General features: G+C 62.8%; 1 protein-coding gene across 2 annotated transcripts in view; it reads right to left on the bottom strand.

The window, feature by feature from the left end:
• Positions 1-19689, bottom strand: part of GRAMD4 (GRAM domain containing 4) — a 72353-nt gene that overhangs the window by 13491 nt on the left and 39173 nt on the right. For both annotated transcript variants that reach the window (XM_042993554.1, XM_042993555.1), the window contains exons 4-6: positions 6278-6398; positions 2023-2084; positions 50-182 (exon numbers count right to left, since the gene is read on the bottom strand). In XM_042993554.1, the coding sequence (XP_042849488.1) occupies positions 50-182; positions 2023-2084; positions 6278-6398 (316 nt within the window). The remainder of the gene's footprint in view (positions 1-49; positions 183-2022; positions 2085-6277; positions 6399-19689) is intronic.

Here is a 19689-nt window from a genome sequence, read left to right as displayed (position 1 = left end):
GGCGCTGGCCTGGCTCCCCCGAGGGCCCCTCCCCCCCGCAGGCCCCCACCTCCGGGCGCTGAGGGGCTCCTCCGTCTCCACCGTGCTCTCCTCGGGCTGGAACCGGAAGTCCTCCACGTACTCCCCAAACTTCTCGTAGAACCACTTCTGGACACGGGGGCACAGCCCCTGGCTCCGCCGGTCTGCGGGGAGGGGCTCCCGGTCAGGAACACGGATACAGTGGGGCGTGGACACCCTGACGCCGAGCCTGACCCGCTCCCGCCACGAGGCCCGCCACGGCCACCGCGGACCCCGTGGCGTCTCTGTTGTCACACGCCCCTCCCGGGGAGCAGCTGCAGCCCCAGCAGACGGCCCGCCCCCCGGGGACGGGGTCGCCCTCCCTTTCTCTCTCTGGCTGGGGGCTCACCCCCTGGGACGCCGTGGACCTGAGGGTCGGCCAGGGAACGTGTGCGCCCAGGGGTTGTGTCCTGGTGGGGGCCCCAGTGAAGGACGTGGCCTTTGCCCCCCACGACCAAGACCTTCAGAAGGGGACCCACCTCACAGATTCAGAAAACCAGGAGGAAACCACGCACCCTGAGTGCTCCGCACAGAGTCACCCGCAGGGGGCGCTGTCCCGCCACAATTAAGGAGAGGGAGGGCAGGGACGTGGTCCCGCGTGACACTCTACCGGGCCAGGTCTGTGCACACAGAGGCCGCCCAGGCACAGGGAACAGAGGTCTCGGAGAGGAAAGGAACGGGGAGCGTCTGGGGGCCTCTCACCCCTCCCTGGAGCGGGACTGTGCTCAGCGCACGCAGAGGTGGGCAAAGCAGTGAATGCTAACAGCCACCTGGACGGCTGGACAGCAGCCACGGGCAGTACGTGACCCGATGGGACCGCCTGCGTCCCCATGAAACCACACTATGGATGCTCAATTGTGAAATCCACATTCCTTTCATTTTTTTCCAGCCGTTTAAAAATGCAGAAACCTTTTTTTAAAACCGTGAAGTCAGACAGGAGGCTCCGGTATGCCAACCCCCAGGTCTACGTCGGGCCTGTGGCCCGGACAGGCTTCGGGCGCTGCTGACCCCTCCGTGCTGGCTGCGGGGCGGGGGGCACCACGCAGAGCACCTGTCCCCTCCTCCCACTGTCCCTCCCTCTGCCCACACACCGCACCGGTGACGAGGGCTACCGAGTGGACCTCGGCTGGGGACCCAGAGCGTTGGGGTCTTTCCGCCCTTCACTTCTCTGACACTCCCCACGCGTGCAGGGAACTCATCAATCACGGTGCACAGCCGGGACCTCGGGGTCTCTCCTGCCGCTCCTGGCTTGGAACCCGGGTCTTGAGCGTGGAGGGGCCCGGGGAGACGATGACCCAAGGGGCACAGCAGCCGGCCCTGTACCCGGACCGGCCTACCTGCACGTCCCCGCTGGAAGACAGGACCTGTCTGGGCCTCCACGTGGCGGGTGCCCCTTGAAGAGGCTTTCCCTCCTGGGTCTCGGTTCCCTGAGCTGTATGTGAGACAGGCCTGACCCCGAGGCCCTGCCAGCATGACTCTGAGCTCCCAGCACAGAGGGGGTGCTCACGAGTGGTCAGCCCGTGGGAACGGGTCCTACGTCAGGAGATGGGAGGGCCAGGCCCACCCCGGGGTCAGATCCCTAGACAGCTGGACAGAAAATCCCGTTTCCTCCCAGGACATCGTTAGGAAGGACAAAGGGTAGAGTGAGATAAAGAACAGGGCTCGGCAGGCGGGGAGGTGCAGAGAAGAGGCTTCTGTGTCCTGACCCAGGGAGGGGCCCCCAGGTCAGTGGCCGAGAGGCCAGTGTGAGGACGACGCTCCTCGGTCGGGAAGGGCTGGAGTGGGTGCCGTGTGGCATCTTTACAGAACAATAAAATCACATCTCATTTGCTATGACCGCTCGCCAGCTCACAACCGGAGCCGCCCACGGGGGCCCGACGCACGGAGACCCCGCGTGGGCAGGTGTGCCCAGGAACGGGCCCAACCCCCACCCCACCCCGGCCCGGCCGCCCACGGGGGCCCTACCTGCTCCGTTATTGACCTGGGCCTGCCCCTTCGGAGGCTGCTGGGCCGTCTGCTCCTCGGTTCTTAAAGGGAGGGGAGAAGGGGCAAGAGTCCTGTTAGTTCCAAGCGAGTCCGGGCTCTGCAAAGTCCTGGCACTCAGGGAGCCCACCGCACTCAAGTGTTCCTTCCCAGCAGCTGGGCTCCACTGGGACCTGACGGCTCAGACGTTGCGACGGCGTCCGGGCCTCACAGAGTCGCGTTCGTGACGGACACGCTTTTCTTGCTGTTTTTTTAATAACCGAGTAATCACCAATAAACATGCAATCCTTTCCTCTCCTATTAACACATCTGCTTTTTTTTAAGTTCATTTATTTATTTTGAGAGAGAGCAAGTACGCGCGGGGAGGGGCAGAGAGGGGGAGAGACAGAATCCCAAGCAGGCTCTGCCCTCGGCACAGCCCCATGTGGGGCTTGGACCGTGAGATCCTGAGCTGAGCCGAAGGGTCAGATACTTAACCGACTGAGCCACCCAGGCGCTCCTAACACATCTGTTTCTTTATTAAGTTCCGAATAAATACCCCTTACGCTAATTAACTAGCATGCTAATGAGAAGACACTTATCGATGCACGTACTCAGCAAGCCCCGTGCAAGGCCACAGGCTGGGTGATGCCCGTGCCAGCCACCTGCCTGGCTTCCTGTCCCTGCGGCCCGGCCACAACGGATCACGGCAGTCCCCCGGCCTCAGAGCCCTCGCCTGGAGTTCTGTCCACCTGCCAGACCCGGACTACTGATCTTTCAGCCAAAGGGCCTGATGGAGCTGGCCCAGCCCCCAGCCCCCGGGTGGTGCTTTGGCCGGGCCGCAACGCACTGTTCCTGTGGCTCCCAGGCCAGCAGGGACCCCAGGATGTGGGGAGGGTGGAGCCCCAGGCAGAACTCAGCAGGGGCTTGGGGGGCGGGGTGGAACACAGAGGACTCTTTCAAGGTAGAGATGCCAGGCCCGGGAGACCCTCAGCTTCGGGGAAGGACGGGGGGCGGTTTCTGCTCTGTTCACGTAACGGGATTTCACGCCACGCTTCCGTGAACCGACCTGGTTCTCGGGCTTGAAAGCCGCGACTGGAATCTGGAGCAGGAGGCGCAGGGGACGAGCTGGACGGGAGACAGGCAGGGTGGGCGAGGCCTGCAGCCTCACTAGGCAGTGGGTGAGGAACACACGAGACAGAGGCGGAGTCCCAGAGAAGGGAGCCATGGCCAGGGAGGAGGGGGCCGGGCGGCCCAAACAGCCGTCCACGCCCAGAGCTCCCACCGACAGGGGTTTACTGGGAGCAGGAGAGGCGCCCAGGACCCGACGGAGTGCCTTCCATTCCCAGGCACGGGTGACGGCCTCAACACCAGGGTGTCTCCGGTGAGCCTGGAGGTTCCGGAAGCCGCAGCCCACCTGAGAAGCGCTAACAAATGTGCTCCTGCCGAGCCCGGGCCCAGGCGTGCGCTGCCAAGGACACGGCCCTGCCTGAGCCACAGGTGGGCCCGGGGTCCGGGTGGCCGGTGGCCGCTTTCTGGGGCCCTGGGCTCGGTTTACACGGGCACTAACTGACTTTTCTAACACGATTACCTGCTAGAAACAAAGAGCCATTTCAACAGTAACGGGCTGCGTGCGACCCCCTGGGAGAGGCCGGAGGACACGGGGGTGGGCACTCTGGGCGACACGTCCCACCAGACCTGGGCTGCTGTCGGTGCCTGTTACGTGCACGGGACACAGGAGGCGGCGGGCAGCGGGGAGATGGCGCATCGGGACATCGCAGCCTAAGACGTTGGGGCGCCCGGTCCCACCCGCAGCTCCCGGTCAAGGGGGACACCAACGGGGTGACCTCAGGGAAACAAGAGCCGTGTGACCTCGATCGGAAAAAAGGGCCCTTGGATTTCTAACACCCGTGGACTCACTCAAACGTTCCGGAACAACCTATGCTAATGCTTGATGATCGGCCAACAAGGCTGGAGTGGAATGTGCCTGAATTGCTTTTTGAAAATCCAATTTTCTGATCCGCAACCCGTCCGAGGCCAGAGGGCACTGAGGCCCGGGAGGTTCCAAGTGTGATGCCAGGGCCGGGCGCCAGGCTCACTCTGCCCCCGACCCTCCCTGGGCTGGGGGGGTCCATCTCACCCCACACACAGAGCAGCCCCCACCAAGGCTCAGCATGGCCTGGGGCCCAGCACAGGAGCGGCCCGAGAGGAGAGCCCAAGGCCGGGGTCCCAGGCAAGGCCTGGCCACAGACGGGCACAAGGCGGGAGGGCGGTGTTTCTACGTGGCTTTTGGACCCCGAACTGGAAAAGGCCTTTGCCTACTGATAAATAAGCTTTAACCAAGATGGTTTTTCAGATATTCTCTTTAAAACCAAAACAGAGGTTTACGTAAACCTAATCCCCAGGTTTCAATCCTACAGCTCATCTGCAGCTTGCGTGTGTGTGTGTGTGTGTGTGTGTGTGTGTGTGCGCGCGCACGTGCAGGGGCCCCTCCACATGCTCACCCAGCAGGGACGGCCCATGGCCACCCCCACACAGACATCAAGGTGACGGTGCAAAAGGTCATCACTTGTGGGACGCACAGCTGGTGAAGCGTCCGACTCTTTGATTTCAGCTCAGGTCATGATCTCACGGTTCGTGAGATCAAGCCCCATGCTGGGCTCTGCGCTGACAGCACAAAGCCTGCTTGGGGTTCTCTCTCTCCCTCTCTCTCTCTGACCCTCCCTAGCTCATGCTTTCTCTCTCTCAACATAAACAAATATTAAAAAAAAAAGAGAGAGAAAGAGTCATCTCTTGCATGAAACCTGCTTCTCCCTGTACCTCCCCCTTCAGGCCTCAGTTTCCAGAAGGTTCCTAAACCCCACCCCCACATAAAGCAGGGGAGCAGCCCCACAAGGCACCCCAGGACCCTTAGCTTCCTGGGTCCTGGCCTGGATGTTCCTTAACTATAATCACCCAGCTGGCCCCCAAGCAGACCTGTGGGAGACTGGTCCCTCTGCATCCTCAGAACTGGGAGGGGACTTTGGTGAAGGGCTGGGGAGTGAGGCCGGGCGGGGGCTGGGAAACGGACAGAGCAGACACGTGGGCAAACACCACTCAAGGCCACTGGGGGGACTGCAGCCTCCAGCCAAGGGCTCCGGGCGAGGCTGGACCCAAACACGCATCTGCCCCAGACAGAAGTGTGTTCTGTCGGGGAGACGGCGCTGTGACGCGCCACAGAAGGCTGGCCGTGGCCGGCAGGCTGAGAAGGCACCCGGGGACAGGGCCAGTCCCTGGATCTCCCAGCATCCGTCCAGGTCAGGTGACTCGCTGCACCTCTTTGCATAATTAAAACGTAATTGAATCTTTGCACGTCTACAGATTTCCACGTAAGAAAGTTCAGCATCAGGTAAAGTCCTGGCTGAGGCCCACGTGCCGATGTCTGGGACGGGGCCCCGGCCTTGCAGCCGGGGCAGAATGCAAAGTAGGGTGAGTCCCTCCCCTGACAAGCTCGAGGCCTCCCCCCACCAGGGAGTCCCGAAGAACCCCAAAACAGCCACACTGACCTGCGGGGACAGGCAACACAGCCCGATTTCAACGCTGCCCAAAAACACACACGAGTTGTCCTAAACGCCTGCAGAGCAGGGTAAAGACCCTTCCTCCAAAGACAGCCAGGTGCCCCCAGCTCCCGGGAGCTGACCACCAACGGGTAAGACCTGAGAGGAAGCCAGCGTCTGGCCATCGCCTTCCCACCGACTAAACCCCGTGCACGGGGCACCTGGAGCCTGGGGGGGGATCCTCGGAACCAGAGCTGGTGACGACACTTGGTAACAACAATGCACTCGCCCACCCCACAGAGGAACCAGCTCTTGGCGGGGATGTCCCAGCAGCGGCCTCGTCTGCCAGGCCGCCAGCCTGCAGGGACAGGGAGAGCACGGGTCTCCGAACGTACAAACACCCCCTGGGATGACCCGCTTCTCGCTGGCGGCACCGTGAGGCAGAGGCCCAGCTCTCGCGGGCAGAGGTGGGGGGTGCCGAGGGGGCCACGCGCCAGGGACAGCTCCACCCACAGCAGGGCCCACACCATCCCCCCCAGAAGCCGGGGCGTCACCTCCAGAGCGGAGGGGCGCTGCCGGGACGAGGGTGACCCTCCGCGGCGGGCGAACCCCGAGGTCGCTGCGTGCGGCAGGTGGCTCAGGAAGGGGTCCTGACCCCCGTGGCGGCTCAGGGGCGAGGAGGCGCCCGCGGGGGCAGCGGGGTGCCTCGGCCCCCTCCTCACCTGGCCTTCAGCACCTCCTGGACCTTCTGTTCCAGCTCCATCCGCCGCTGCCGCTCCCGGTCCAGCTCCTGCCGCAGCATCTCCGAGTTGGTTTCTTCCCTCAGCTTGCGGAGCTCCTCCTCTGCAAGGAGACAGCTGCGAGGTGACCGTCGCCCGGGTCCACCCTGCCCCTCGACGGCGCGGGCACCACAGGAGGGCTCGGACGCAGGGGTCGGCCACCGGCTTCGGCCTTTCCCGGGTGTCCCCACGCCGGCCCTCCTGCCCGCCCCGCGGCCCATCCGCACTACAGTGCCCACTGCGGAGCCCCCGCGCTTTCCGCCGGGCTTCGATGTGCCCCGAGTGCAGCCTGGGCCGTGACCTCACGGGGGAGCCGGAGGAACCGGCGCGGCCACAGGCGGGCCCTGCCTTCTGCACCGTTCCTCAGGAGCAGACCCCGTCGGCGGGCGCCGCCCAGGAGCACCGGGCCCCGGCTGTCTCTGCCCCCCTCAGAGCGCCTCCCCCACCGGGTCCCCCACAAACGCCTGGGGAGCGACAGCTGGCCGCGGGCAACTGGTTCAACTCTCGAGGGCTGTGCCGAGTCTCGTATCACAGCAAAATGCGAGAGTCCCCCTGAAAATCCTCGGCTCCTGCATTTCCCTGTCGCGGTGCAGAAGGCTCTCTCGTTTCTGAGCTGGACACGCGGTGGCCCTGCTCTCGTCACAGCCCCACGACGGCACGGAGCTCGGCCGTCTCCACTCTGCCCCCGGACACCAGCCCTCACTTCTCAAGGCTCTGCATCGCCTCCTAGAGGGGTCGCCACCCGCCGGGGACAGACGGACCGCACAGGTGTGAGGGACCGAAGACCTGCCTCCTCGCGGGGCTGGGCTGGGCTCCCCGCATCCAAACAGGTCACAGCTACCTGCTGAGAGACCCCGAGCGCCCTGCAGGGAGAGGCAGGTGCAACGGGGACGCGGCCACGGCAGCCCCCGACACGTGCCGTGGCCCGGCCACGAGCCCCCCCGGAGAACACGTCCCGAAGAGAGACGGCTCCCCACGCCGACGGTGCTGCCGAGGCCGAGACCCTCCACCGGCATCTGCTGGGGGCCGATGATCCCACTTCCCCCTTTTAGTCAACGGTTAAAGTCATGAAACAAGTCTGCTGAGCTGGGGCCCGAGCAAGACGGAACAGAGCGGTGGGGAGGCCCGCGCTCGCGGTCACCCTGACGGACGGGTATCTCGCCGCTCTTCACGGGACCAGCGCGTGGCCTCGCGCACCAGGACACTTGTGACAGAGAAGTGAGCCACACAAAGGCTGGCCCTCTGGGGACCCGGACAGTGAGAACAGCCCCGTTCAGGGAGTGAGTCCGAGGGGTGGGCGGGCGTCGCGGGGCACGTGTGAGCGGGTGAGGGGGGTTGGCGCCAAGGAGAACTGAGCCCTGTGGACTCAGGAAAAGCCACACTTGGCTCGAGTCCTGGAAAGGTCTTCCTGAGACGCAGGAACGCGACCGACTAATTCACCAAAATCGGAGGTGAGGCCTGGAGCTGGGGAAGAGCCAGGACACCCCCCCGAGTCTGACCAGTGGCGGGAGTGCAGGCCTCCGCTGCCCCTCGCTGCCAGTCATGGTGAGACCCTCGCTGGCCTGGGGGGAGGGGGGGCCGGGGAGGGACCAGGGGAGGGACCGGGGGAGACCCAGAGGCTTCCTTTCCTGTCCTGGCTGCCTCCCCAGACCTGGGGACACAGGGCTGAGCCCGAGCCCCCGAAATTCAGGCCAAGGTCAGCACGGCAGCCGGAGGCCCCAAGCGCAGACTGGCTTGCAGCAGGACGGTGCGTGACGGCAGGGCTCTGTGTCCAGACGGCACACGGGCAGGCCGAGAGGCCCAAGGTCAGAAGACCCTCCCGCCTCGAGGGTGCCTGGCCACACCTCCTGCCTGGGTTGTTCGCGGCTCGCCGGATTTCACGAAGAACACGGGTGTGCGAGGGCCGGGGCCCACCTGCTCGGTGAGCGTTTGGAGTGCGCGAGGCCCTCCCGTGCGTCTAACCCCGCTGGGATCCGCCCGGCTCCGGGCAACTGCGCCCAGCACCCTCCAGCACCCGCCGGCCCCTCCGGGCCCCTCCTGCTACTGAGGCCTGTTGGGAGAAGGTCCCGCACAGAAAGAGGACACGCCAACGCCACAGGGAGCGGTCCCTCCCAGCTCCCACGCAGACCCCCTCAGTCCCGGGGTGAAGCAGGGTGGCCCCCACACAGCTAAGTCTCCCCAAAGACTGAGGCCTCTGGACCCGCTGAATCTGGACACAGAACAGGCCCCATGAGGGGGGCCGTGCAGAGGGGAGAGGAGAGGGTGGTCTCTGCCCAGGTCCAGAGAGCCACTTCTGAGTCAGAGCCAGCAACGGGGGCCAGGCAGCAAGGGAAGGCGGCCAGGGAGGCAGGTGACAGGAGCACGGAGCCCCAGCTCCAGGGCTGCGGGAAGCCCAGCTGAGCCCCGCCCCCCCGGCCCTGCCGAGGCAGCCGCGTGTCCCCGCTCACGGTAGCCAGCCAGGTTTATGGCAAAGGGGTCCTGTGCCAGGCACACCGCCACACACACTGGGACTTCTGCACGTCGCCCCAAACCCACCCATCCTCCTGGTCCCAACTCTTACCCTGGTTCCTAACTGGCCCCCTTACACCCTCCAATCCACCTCTAAACAGCACTCCTGCTGCCGTCCTGCCTGAAAGTCGGCAGGGGCTTGCGATGAAATCCAACCACTCAGCGAATCCCTCCAAAGCGATGCCCCGCACTCCGCCTCACCTGCTGTGTCTCACTGCTCTTCCCTCGGCTTTGCTCTTTGGGTCCACGCCACAGGGATCGCCTTTCAGAGATCAGCCCACGGTCTGACCCTGCCCCAGGACCTTTGCACATGCTGGTACCCCCCTCCCTGCCACTCAGTCTCAAAGGCACCATTTCCCCTCCCAGAGCAACCTCCCTGACCGCTCCCCACACATTCAACGTGGCATTTTGTCACTTCCCTCATGGGTTTGCTCTAACAGGAACGTGGGCAACATGGGTTCTCCTCAGGGTGCTGGGAGGGGATTCCTAGAGGGGATGCAGGTCCACAGATCAAGGCTCAGCAAACGTGACCGCTAGAAACACAGCACGTTTCTAAGTCTACACTCGCGCAGGATCCCCTGGCTCGAGCCCACAGTCCCCGTCTGTCTACTGTCTGTGAAGGCCCAGGGCCCAGCCTGGCCCAAGGAGAAGCCAGGAAAGGCACGGTGAACGGACAGCCCAGCGAGTTCTCAGGCAGCAGGAGCAGACGTGTCAGCTGCAGGGCGCACACACCGGGACTGGCCGGGGGCCCGACGGCGAGGACACCAGTGGTGAGGGAGGGGCCGCTGCCCTGGCACGAGGCCTCCGGCCCCCGAAGGACACCCGCACCCTGCGCAGCGGACCTGCCAGCCCCCACGCGTCAGGCCTCAGCCGTCCCCAGCCCTGCACCGGGGCTCCCGGGGACCCACCCTGAGGGCTCAGGAGGACTGGGAGCCCCCACCTGTGGTTTCCGGGCACACACGGCACCGGCTGGGAGGTGCTCGGGCGACCGGGGACCCACAGCTTAGCACGTTATCGGCCCGGGAGCTCCGGCCTCCACAGAGACTTCCACTCGGCCCCACACCAAGCCCAGCTGCCCAGAGAGACCACCTGCTCGCACACAACTTCCTCAGCAAACGCCCACTGTGCGCGTATCATGCACCGGGCTTCGTCAAAGGGAACGCTGCCGTGATGAAGCAACCGCACCCCGGCCGGAGCAGGCATCAGGTGGCCCCTGTGAGCACATCTTCTGTGTATACCGGCCCCAGGGGGCTGGCCTGGACACGGCTCCCCACTGGCCCTTGGGCCCCTTGGGAGGTGGGTCCCGACACAGGTAGGGCCCGGGGACCCTCTTCCAAGAGGGCGCCCGCACACCGGCAGTGGGAGAGCTCTGCCCTCCCGTGTGCCTACACAGCACTGCCCAGCCTCCTCCCACGGCACTCGCTTCGGAGCAGTGTGGTCCTCCTGCGGTGGGCCTGGTCTAAGCAGGTGCCCGGTCAAGACTCACTGGATAAGCCAGTGGATGAACCTCGGGGTGAGCCTCCACGGGGTCCTGTCCACCACGTGCTGACGGGCAGACAGCCCTGGACAGGGGTGAGGGCACCTCTCCCCCGGGGGAGTGGCCATTGGCCAAGTCAGGTACCCCGGGGGCCACCTCACAAGTGCCCAGATTGGGGTGTTCTCGAGCTTTCCCATCCCAACACCCACACGCACCCCAAAAACCTCTGTGCATCTCAGCTCCGTCTGAAGGTCAAGGCAGCTGCGGACGCCTCCCCCATCCACAGGCAGTCAGCCCCTCCTGCATCATTGGCAGGAAACCACACTTTACTTAACTTGGCCGCCCCCGAGCTCCCTCCCCCAGGAGGCCAACCTGCGGAAGCTCAACACGTGGCTGGGTTCCACCACGTGGCAACTGTGGGCCAAGCCTACGTGGACACGTGTGGACACCCAGATTCTGCCCCACGAGCCGCCGGTGCGCTGAGCAAAAAAAGACACACTCACCATCACAGGTGGTTTCAGAGACGCGGGGCAGCCGAGAGCCAGGTCCTCTTAACACCCTCGGGGGTTAAGGCCCCTCGGCTCGGCCCTGCCCTGCCCTGCCCTGCCCAGGATGGAGGCTTGGGACCTCAGCCCCGGACTGGCCCCCGGTCTCCTGGCCTCCCCGGGTCGGTGGCCCCCTGCGGAACAGAGACGAACGCACCCCCGGCCCTCAGCCCCGCGCCACAAAGCCCCTCCCGCCTCCAGCCAGTGCGGGGCAGCGGCTCAGTTTCACACCCTAGGACGCAGCCAGGCAAATCTGCCCGTCCCCCTTCCCGGAAAGGAGACGTCCACCTCTTCCAGCGCCTCCTCTCCTGGCGGCACAGACACGTCTGGATAAATAAACCCAGCTGGCATTTGGGGCCGTCTCCCTCCCGTTCTCTGAGCGAACAGCTCTCTGCAAGGCCACGCGGCTCTCTCCCCGAGCCTGAAATACCGACCAGACCCAGGGAGCGTGGGTGTTCCGGCCTGTCCCCCCAGCTGGTGACATATTTAGGTCAATCACAGTGCACGGGGCACAGGACACAGCAGCACAACCCTACCCACCCCCACCCCACCCCCACGGCCATCGATTTCTCCCTCCTCCCTTCCCGCTGAGTGGCAACTTCTGAGCCGGTCTCACTCCACCCAGCCTCCCCTGGGGGCCGCCTCTGACCCCGACGCCCTCTGACCTCAGAGCCCAGACCACAGCCTTTCCAGCAGCGACCAGCCTTCCTTCTGCAGAGCCCGGGCCCCGGGCCTGGACACTCGGCTGCCAGAGCGCGAGGCTCCCGGGTCTCAGCACGGGACCACCTCACATGGACTCCATCGTCACGTCTCCCCTGACCCTCTGTCTCCCTCTCGCGGGAGTTGCTGTAATTAATCAGACTGGGCACACCGGGTAACCAGGATGGCCCCCCTCTTGGATCCTTAACTCAGTTACAAGTCCCTTGGGCCACGAAGGTGACACGGTGGCAGGTTCTGGCGATGAGGGCGCAGACACTTTTGGGGGCCAGGATTCCGCCCCGCATTCCTTCCTGAGACAAGACTGCGTCCAAGGAGGCCCTACTGGGCCCCGGGAGGGAGGGACGGGTCCCTCCTTCCACCTGCCCCACGGGAATCCACAGGTCACAAAACACAGAACGGACCCCTTTCCTGAGTCAAATGGCCCTCAGGAGATGCAGGGGCCCCAGCAGCCCCCTCCTCCCACCCATCTCCTCCCCGCCTCTCTCTGGGCCCCACCTGAAGCAGGATTCGGAAAGTGCCCCACCAGCCCTGAGCACGAGAGCTCTGACTCTCTGAAGTCCCGTTGTGAGAAGTACGCCCACACTTCCACAAGCCCACGCCCTACACGCGCCATTTTGGTGCAGCATGCGCTCAGGCTGTTCGGAGCCCCTCTCTGCCTCTTCGTGGGGGTGCGGCCTGCCTCACGGGCCGTGGGAGCCACCCTTGCAGGGGGCCAGATGCCCATCAGTCCACAGGCACCAGCGGCTAAGTTACAGGCGGGGTCCCCAGGAGCGGGAGCCACACCCTGGCACATCAGGCCACCAAGTCAGGGTCCTGCGGGGCAGGAAAGGCGGCCGCGTTAGAGACCACCGGGCCCGCCAGGGTCACACAGTGAGGTCCCCAGCACAGCGATTCGCTCCCTTCCAAGGACTGGTGTGGCCACGGGGGTGTCGCAGCAGAACGCTGGGGGCAGCCGGGAGCCCGGGGGAGGCTGTGGGAGCCCAAATGCCTGCCTGAGGAGGGAGTCTGAATCCCCAGACCTTCTAGGACCGGGGGTGCACCTGGAAGGCAGGAGTCTGTCCCAGAATTCGTGAATTCCCTCCCTGCACGGCTGTCCAACGGGGCCCCCGTGAGAGCGGCAGGCACATGGCATGATGCCACCCACTCCCGTGACAGCCGTTGGGCAGCAGACTCAGGGCAGGGGGAGGCCCGGGGGTGTGGTGAGCCCTGAGGGACGCTCGGACTTTCTAAGCCTTGGCTCCCTCGTCCCAAATGCCCCCTCCTTGCAGCGGCAGGGTCCACACAAGCCAGGTCCTGCTCTAGTGGGGGCGTTCGGGGCCCCTTACAGAGACTGCTGACCGCTGCTTGCCAAGGGACAAGGCAAAATGAGCTACAGACGTGGAGCCCCGAAAACAGCAGGGTGTGGGAAGGCACCCCGTGCAGGGCTCGCGCACAGAGTCCAGCAGGCGCCCCCCCCCCCCCCCCCCCCCCCCCCACCGAGCCTGAGAGGCGGGCAGGGTCGGCAAGCTGACCGGGGACTCCGGGCACCTCCTCCACTGCCAGCCCACGGCCACCCGGACTCGGAGGGACAGAGAGAGGACGCCCTGGGCCATGCCCACCACACACCCAGACAGCGTGGGCCACGGCCCAACCCGGCGCCCCAGCCTCCAGGGGAGTCACTGGGAGGAAGGAACCAGCTTCCAGGCTATTTTTAAATGTGTAAAAGTAGAACTCTCAAGCAGGAGTCCTCCTGGCACAGAATTCAACAGGCCCAGCCACAGCCAAAAATAAAAATCAAGTGATAATCCTTAAATAAAACTCCTTCCCACCGGCCGGGCCTGCAAACACAGAGACCGCTGGGAAAGCTGCTCCCGCTGGCCACGTGGGAGGCAGCACACCTGGGGGCCCCAGGCTCCGCCCCCACCCTTCCTCCTCCCCTGCAGCCTGCACCCTCCCCACCCGCAGCCTGCCGGCCCAACTCGCCCGCTGGCCATCGCCTCGGACCTTTCTAGAAGGCAGAACCACGTGCTCCCCACAGTGACCAGGTATCAGGCTCTAAGCCGAGGGCACACCGCTACTTTTAACGACCAGCAAAAAAGCGCCCACGACAACTCCCTTCCCCCTCAGCTTCTCCCGGAGAAAAACCGTTCGGGATGGGCAACTTCCGTCCGCACAATGTCTCTGACGTGGACTTTGCTTACTGTGGTGCCACCAACGGTCAGCGACCGTGCTGTCTGGCCCTCAGGGGGCGGCACCTGCCGTGCTGGGCTGCTCAGACACCGGCCTACCGCAGGGTTAGGTCCCTCTTGGGAAACCAGCTGGAGTTTTGGGGGATTCTTTCCATGTAAAATAATAAGATATAGGATCTCATCCAGGGTTTTGACCCAGAACAGCTGTCTTTCAGGAACCGACAGCCCCTCAGCACAGATGACGTGGCTTCACGTGGCCGCCCGAGGTCTGGGCTCTGGGGCCCCGGACTCAGAAACAGAAAATGTGTGTGTGCCCATCCCTGGTCCCTCTCTCTTTCCCCCCAGCACTTAGTGCCCCGCAGCTGAGCCCGCCATGCCCAGCCCTTCCCCACAGCAATGAGCTATTTTCTAAGCACCTGCACCCTGCACAGCTCTGGGGTGGGGGCCGCCGGGACTCTGCCCCCAACAAGGCAAGACCAGGCCCCGAGTCTCCGAGTGGGTGAGCTCACCAGGGAGCAAACGTGACACATAAAACACATGCTTAAGGACCAAACACCAGACAGGGTGAGAGCAGGGAAGGGCGTATCTGGAGGACCTGAGCTGTGGTAAGTGCCCGCTGGGACCCGGAAGGATGTGCAGAAGCGTGCCCGGTGGAAGGAACAGTCTGTCTGTCCACTCGTCCATCCGCCCGCCTACCCACAGACCCACACATCCATCCATCTATCCGCTCACCCGCTCACTCACCCTCCAGCCATCTACCCATTCACCCACTCACCCACTCATCGGCCCATCCATCCGTCCACCCACCTACCCGCTGACTCATCCATCCACTCACCCACCCGCCCACTCACCTACCCATCGACTCATGCATCCACAGACTCGTCCGTTCAAATACGCACTGAGCACCCACAACCACTAGACCACGAGCCTAAGCTGTGGGGATACGTAGATAAGGTGCCGGCCACCTTCACTCTGTCACACGAGAATCCGGCTCAGTAGGGGAGACGCGACGTGAAGAAAGTTGAAGAAAGTTGGGGCAAGCCCACGTCACAGGGCGGCCCGCTGGACCAGTGTGGCCTCGTCTGTGGGGGTCTCGGCAGGAGGGGACCAGCCGGGGGGCGGCAGAGGGCAGGGAAGGCGAGGTGCCGTCCTCACGCGGGAGCTCAGGCACGCCAGCGTAAGCGGGGTCCCATCCTCCGGCCTCCTCACCGCCCAGGGAGCGGGTGAGGTGTTCAGTGGGTGAATGCGGAGCGTCAACAAGAAAGCTCCCAGAGCTCGCGTGGCTCCTGACGAAACACATCCCACGGAGCTCGGTTCTGTCCTCTTCCAAAGTGCCCGTCAGAGGACACTGCCAGACCCTGGACACGGAGCCGTCAAAATACCACACGGGCAGGCCCGCTGGAGCTTGCTCCCTGACTTCGCCCCCCACCCAAGAGTCCCGCAGCCCTGGGTCCCACGGGGCGAGCCCAGCACCGGCAGGCTCCGGGGGTGGCTCCTCTGAAGTAGGAGCTGGGCAGGCGGGGCGCTCAGCCGGGCACTGAGATGGCCCTGCCTGGGGCGGGGGGAGCCGGGCTCTGTGCCTGTCGAGGAGTCGGGGCCCAACATCCGCAACGAATAATGGAAGGGCAGATTCTCACCGGGAGTAGAAGGGATCCGGATCTGCCTTCCTCTTCGCCGAACAGCACCGATTTAACGGCAGGAGCAGAGTCAAACCAACAAACAAAACGCCAGACTCCCAGAAGGACATCTGTGGGCCCACATCCACCACCACGTGGCCAACCCCACGCCTAGCCCTGCAGCCAGTAGGCCTGGAACGGGGCCTCACCTTGTCTGGACAACTCCCGCCCCCCTCCAAACCGTAAGCAGGCAGCAGGCAGCTCCCAACGCCCCTGCTGGCAGAGGACTTTGCGGGTGAGAAAGCACTTGCTTGCCCTCAACCACCCAACTGGCTGCTCAGAAACTTCCCTTCCCTCCAGGGCCCTTCCTTGAAGTCTAGGCATCAGAGAGAGATGCTCCAGGCCACGGGAGTGAAACCCTCTCAGGCGGGAAACAGACAGCCACGCTGACCCGCCGTGGCTCGGAGCAGGAAGGGGCGCACCGGGGCTCAGAAGCAAAGGGCGTCCTCTGCCCGGCCACACTCTGCATGAGCTAACTGCCGTCTGCCCATCTGCGTCCGCCGGGAACCCACATGCATCTGGCACCGGGTGGCGTCGGTGGCCCAGCGAGCACGGTCCCTACACTGTGGGGGCTCAAGACCCCAGGGTGGGCCCCCCAGGGAGGATTCCACAGGAGTTCGCACAACACAGAACCCGTGCACGGGTCAGGGAGGTTCAGGCTTCGCCTGGCAACCAGGAAGCCCCCCGGCCCCGGAGGCCCCGTGAGCATTTCCTCCAAGAGCCAAATCCCACCCCAAGTCCCTTTCGGAGAGAATCTCCTTTCCCAGGGCCCACACCCAGCAGGAGGTGGAGAAAGGCACAGAAACTGTGGACCACTTACTGTGTGCTTGTGCTTAAAAAGCAGTAACAACCGAAATGCATCTCGGGCTAAATGCAAATGCACGATGCTTTTAACTTACTTATGCACTTCTTTAACAAATTTAGGCTCCTGCCTCCAGTCACGAGCCGGGACGCATTTCCAACTCACAGTCTCCACCCTACGTCATTTTCTCTCAGGAACATTTGTACTGTTCAATATTTCATAACCAAGAAAGCCGCTGCACACTCGGGCTATTTCCTCCTCCCCACAAAGAACAATAGTCTGCTTTCTGGGATAATTGAATGGAGTTTTCACACCGGCCACTTAGGCGTTTTGCAGGGGGGAGCTGAGGCCGCGAACGGGTGAACGTCCGCAGCCGGCCGCTACCCGGCGGCCGAGTCGAGGACTAGAAGCGTGGGTGCCGACCGCAGACCCAAGCTCCCCCGAGCCCACGTCAGCACCCCTCCTGCGGGACCGGGGCACAGAGGCCGGTGCAGCAGCAACCCAAAGCACCCTGTGGGTCTCAAGGATGCCGTATGTCCTCTCGTGCACGCTCTGCTCCCCCAGCTACTGAGTGGGAAGAAACGGCGGAGGAAGAGATGGGCTCTCCCGTGCAGATTCCAACCCGACCGAGTTTTTCTGCAATTATTTCCTCCACCCACACGACCCAGGACCTTGTGCCAGATGCTCAACAGGGGCAGCCTAAGGACCGCCTGAAACTATGAACCTGGCCGGAGGAAAGAAACTCGCCACCCAGGGCACAGGCGGTTGAACCCCGCCAAAGCCACACAGCAGGTGTAACGCGGGACAGGGACGCTGTCCAGGTACCATTCTGGAGGGACCTCCGGGAGGCAATGGAAATGGGAGAAAGTGAGACGGGGATAACGTCCATCTAAGGAGGAAGTTAAGAACGCACGTGTTTGTTTCTACAAATGAGTCAGTGGAAGCATAAACCGTAAAATCAAAAGACACTGGTTACCTATAGAGGAAAAGAAGGAAGGGGTGGGCACAGGAAGAGAAACCGATTTCTCTGAACATGCCTGGACTCTGCAACCATGCGAGCAATTTTAGACGACTGCAAAAGCAAGTTTGGTTCTAACGAGAACTCTTTACAATACGCGTCACGGGACAAAAGGACACAGCATCACACCTGGGACACTCTTCACCTGAGTCTCATCCTGAGGGAACATCAGACAAACCCAAACTGAGGGACGTGCACTCTTCAAGAACGCCAACATCAGGAACCACGAAGGCAGGCCGTAACCGCTCCAGGAGACGGACCGAAGAGACGGGACGCCTGAACGTAACGTGTGACCGGGGACCCTCTTCGGCTAAAAATTACAGGAGAGCACGCTGTGACAGACAGTGAGGCTGCAGCAAGGCCTTAGGTTAGATAATCGTGTGGAATGGACGCTAATTTCTAGAGGTCGGTAACGGTACTGGTTCGGCAGGTAAGAGAGTACCTGCTTTCAGGAAACACACACAGGAGAGCTCCAGAACATCACGTCTGCAGAGGACCACAGGCAGGTGCATGGAAGGAAGGACAGGTGGGTGCACGGACGGACAGATGGACGGATGGTTGGGAACGGGACAGACAGGCAGACAAGCACGGTAAAATGTTGAACCTTGGGGACAATCTGGCTGAAAAGACTACAGGGCTCCTTTGTATTATTCTTGTGACCTTCCTGCCAATCGGGAATCGGGTCAAAATAAAAAGTGAACGGAAAACAAGAGTCATCTCTAAAAATCTAAATCACTCACGAGAACTAGGATTTTCAGCCTGAGAGATCAGAGAACAGTCTGACGAGGTCGAGTAAAGACCCTGGCACGTGAGAACAGGGTCTCGACGGGAAAAACCGCGCACCAGCACTCGCGGCAGCCGAACGCGGAGGCAACGCAGGCTCTTGTCAACAGATGGACACACAGACACAATGCGGTCCAGTCACACAGCCGAACGGCGCTCAGCCTTGCACAGGAAGGGAGTGCTGCCACGTGCTGCCACACGGCCACGCGGATGAACCTGAGGACATGGCGCCCGACCCCAAAACAAACACTGTAGCTTCCACTTGCATGAGGTCCCTGCAGAAGCCAAACCCCCAGAGACGGACGGAAGGACGCTGGCTGCCGGGCTGGGGGAGGGGCACGGGGACTTGAGGTTTAATGGGCACAGGGTTTCAGTGTCACAAGCCGACCACACGGTGACGGGCGTGTGGCACCGCGAACGTGTCAACACCACGAGCGGTGCACGTCAGATGATCACGATGGCAAATCTTGCGTTGTGTATATTTTATCACAGTTTTTTTTTAAAGGAAAAAAACGAAAACCCCAGGTATTGGATGTGAATTCGAATGATCTGTGTGAACTCAGGACGCCCTACCTCTGCCCACTGGAAACATCTAGAAACAGTGACAGCAGCGAGGACCCCAGAAGGCTTATTTAGCTTCTAAACACCACTCTCGACCGAAAGGAATCAGGAGAAATGGCTAATTCCAGGACGGGGGCAAGAGATGACGAAGAGCCCGGAGCATCCGTCACACCAGAGAGCTCACGGAGGAGTGGCTGACGTCGAAAGGACTCAGAAGCAAAACCGAAGCACCACCCAAGGCCCAGAGGTGGGTCTATCTGGCACCGACGGGCAGCAGCGATTCAGACACGTCAGCTGTGTTTAAGGCCATGATCGCATGAGGACAGCAAAAAACCCACAAAAGCCCAACACCCTCGATGGTCACCTTTGGGAGATGCTCTAAGTAGGGAATCAGCTCATTATTCTGAAAACCAGACAATAAAGGAAAAAAAATTCAAGCATGTATCCTGCCTCTGCTTATAGGAACCATCCCCGGGAGCAACCAAGTAGTTAGGTTTTCAGAACTACGTCGGTGAGTAAATGGAGGACGACTGGAGGGGTCGGGAATGACCATTCTGGAACGTCCAGGGCACGGCGGATGGAGGCCATGACACCCAAGGGCGGACACCACCTCAGGGAAGCCGCCACCGAGGGAGTCCTCCCAGAGAGCGCCCCGTGTGGAGTCCACGGGGACGCCCTGAGCTAGGTCCAGGGCGGAGGCCCCGCCAGAGCTGGCCTGGTTTCCGCCACGAAGAGCAGAGACGCAGACAACTGGCAACACAGGAGCCTGGAGAGACGCGCCAGCCGCTCCACGCGGGGCCTGGGTGCCGTTCTCGGGAGTTGCGGGAAAAACCGGCAGACAGTCGGGGAGATCTGAGCTTAGGACGGGGGGTCTGACGACGTGAAAAGTAACCTGATGTTTCCAGTTGTGAGTATCAGACTCACGGCTTTCGTTTTTAAAACACAACGAGCTGCCTGCTGAAAATACAGACGAAGGATGGGAGGCTGGCGGGAACCCGCCTGCCGCGGCCGCCTCTCGCTGGAGCTGACGGTGAGCGCGTGAGACGCTCTACCTCTGTGTCTGTCTGAAATGTTCCTAGTTCAAAACGAGTGCCCAC

The sequence above is a fragment of the Panthera tigris genome, chromosome B4 (assembly GCF_018350195.1).
Source record: "Panthera tigris isolate Pti1 chromosome B4, P.tigris_Pti1_mat1.1, whole genome shotgun sequence".
Lineage (NCBI taxonomy): Eukaryota > Metazoa > Chordata > Mammalia > Carnivora > Felidae > Panthera > Panthera tigris.
The sequence above is the reverse complement of the archived record's forward strand: the minus strand, read 5'-3'. Positions and strand labels throughout refer to the sequence as shown.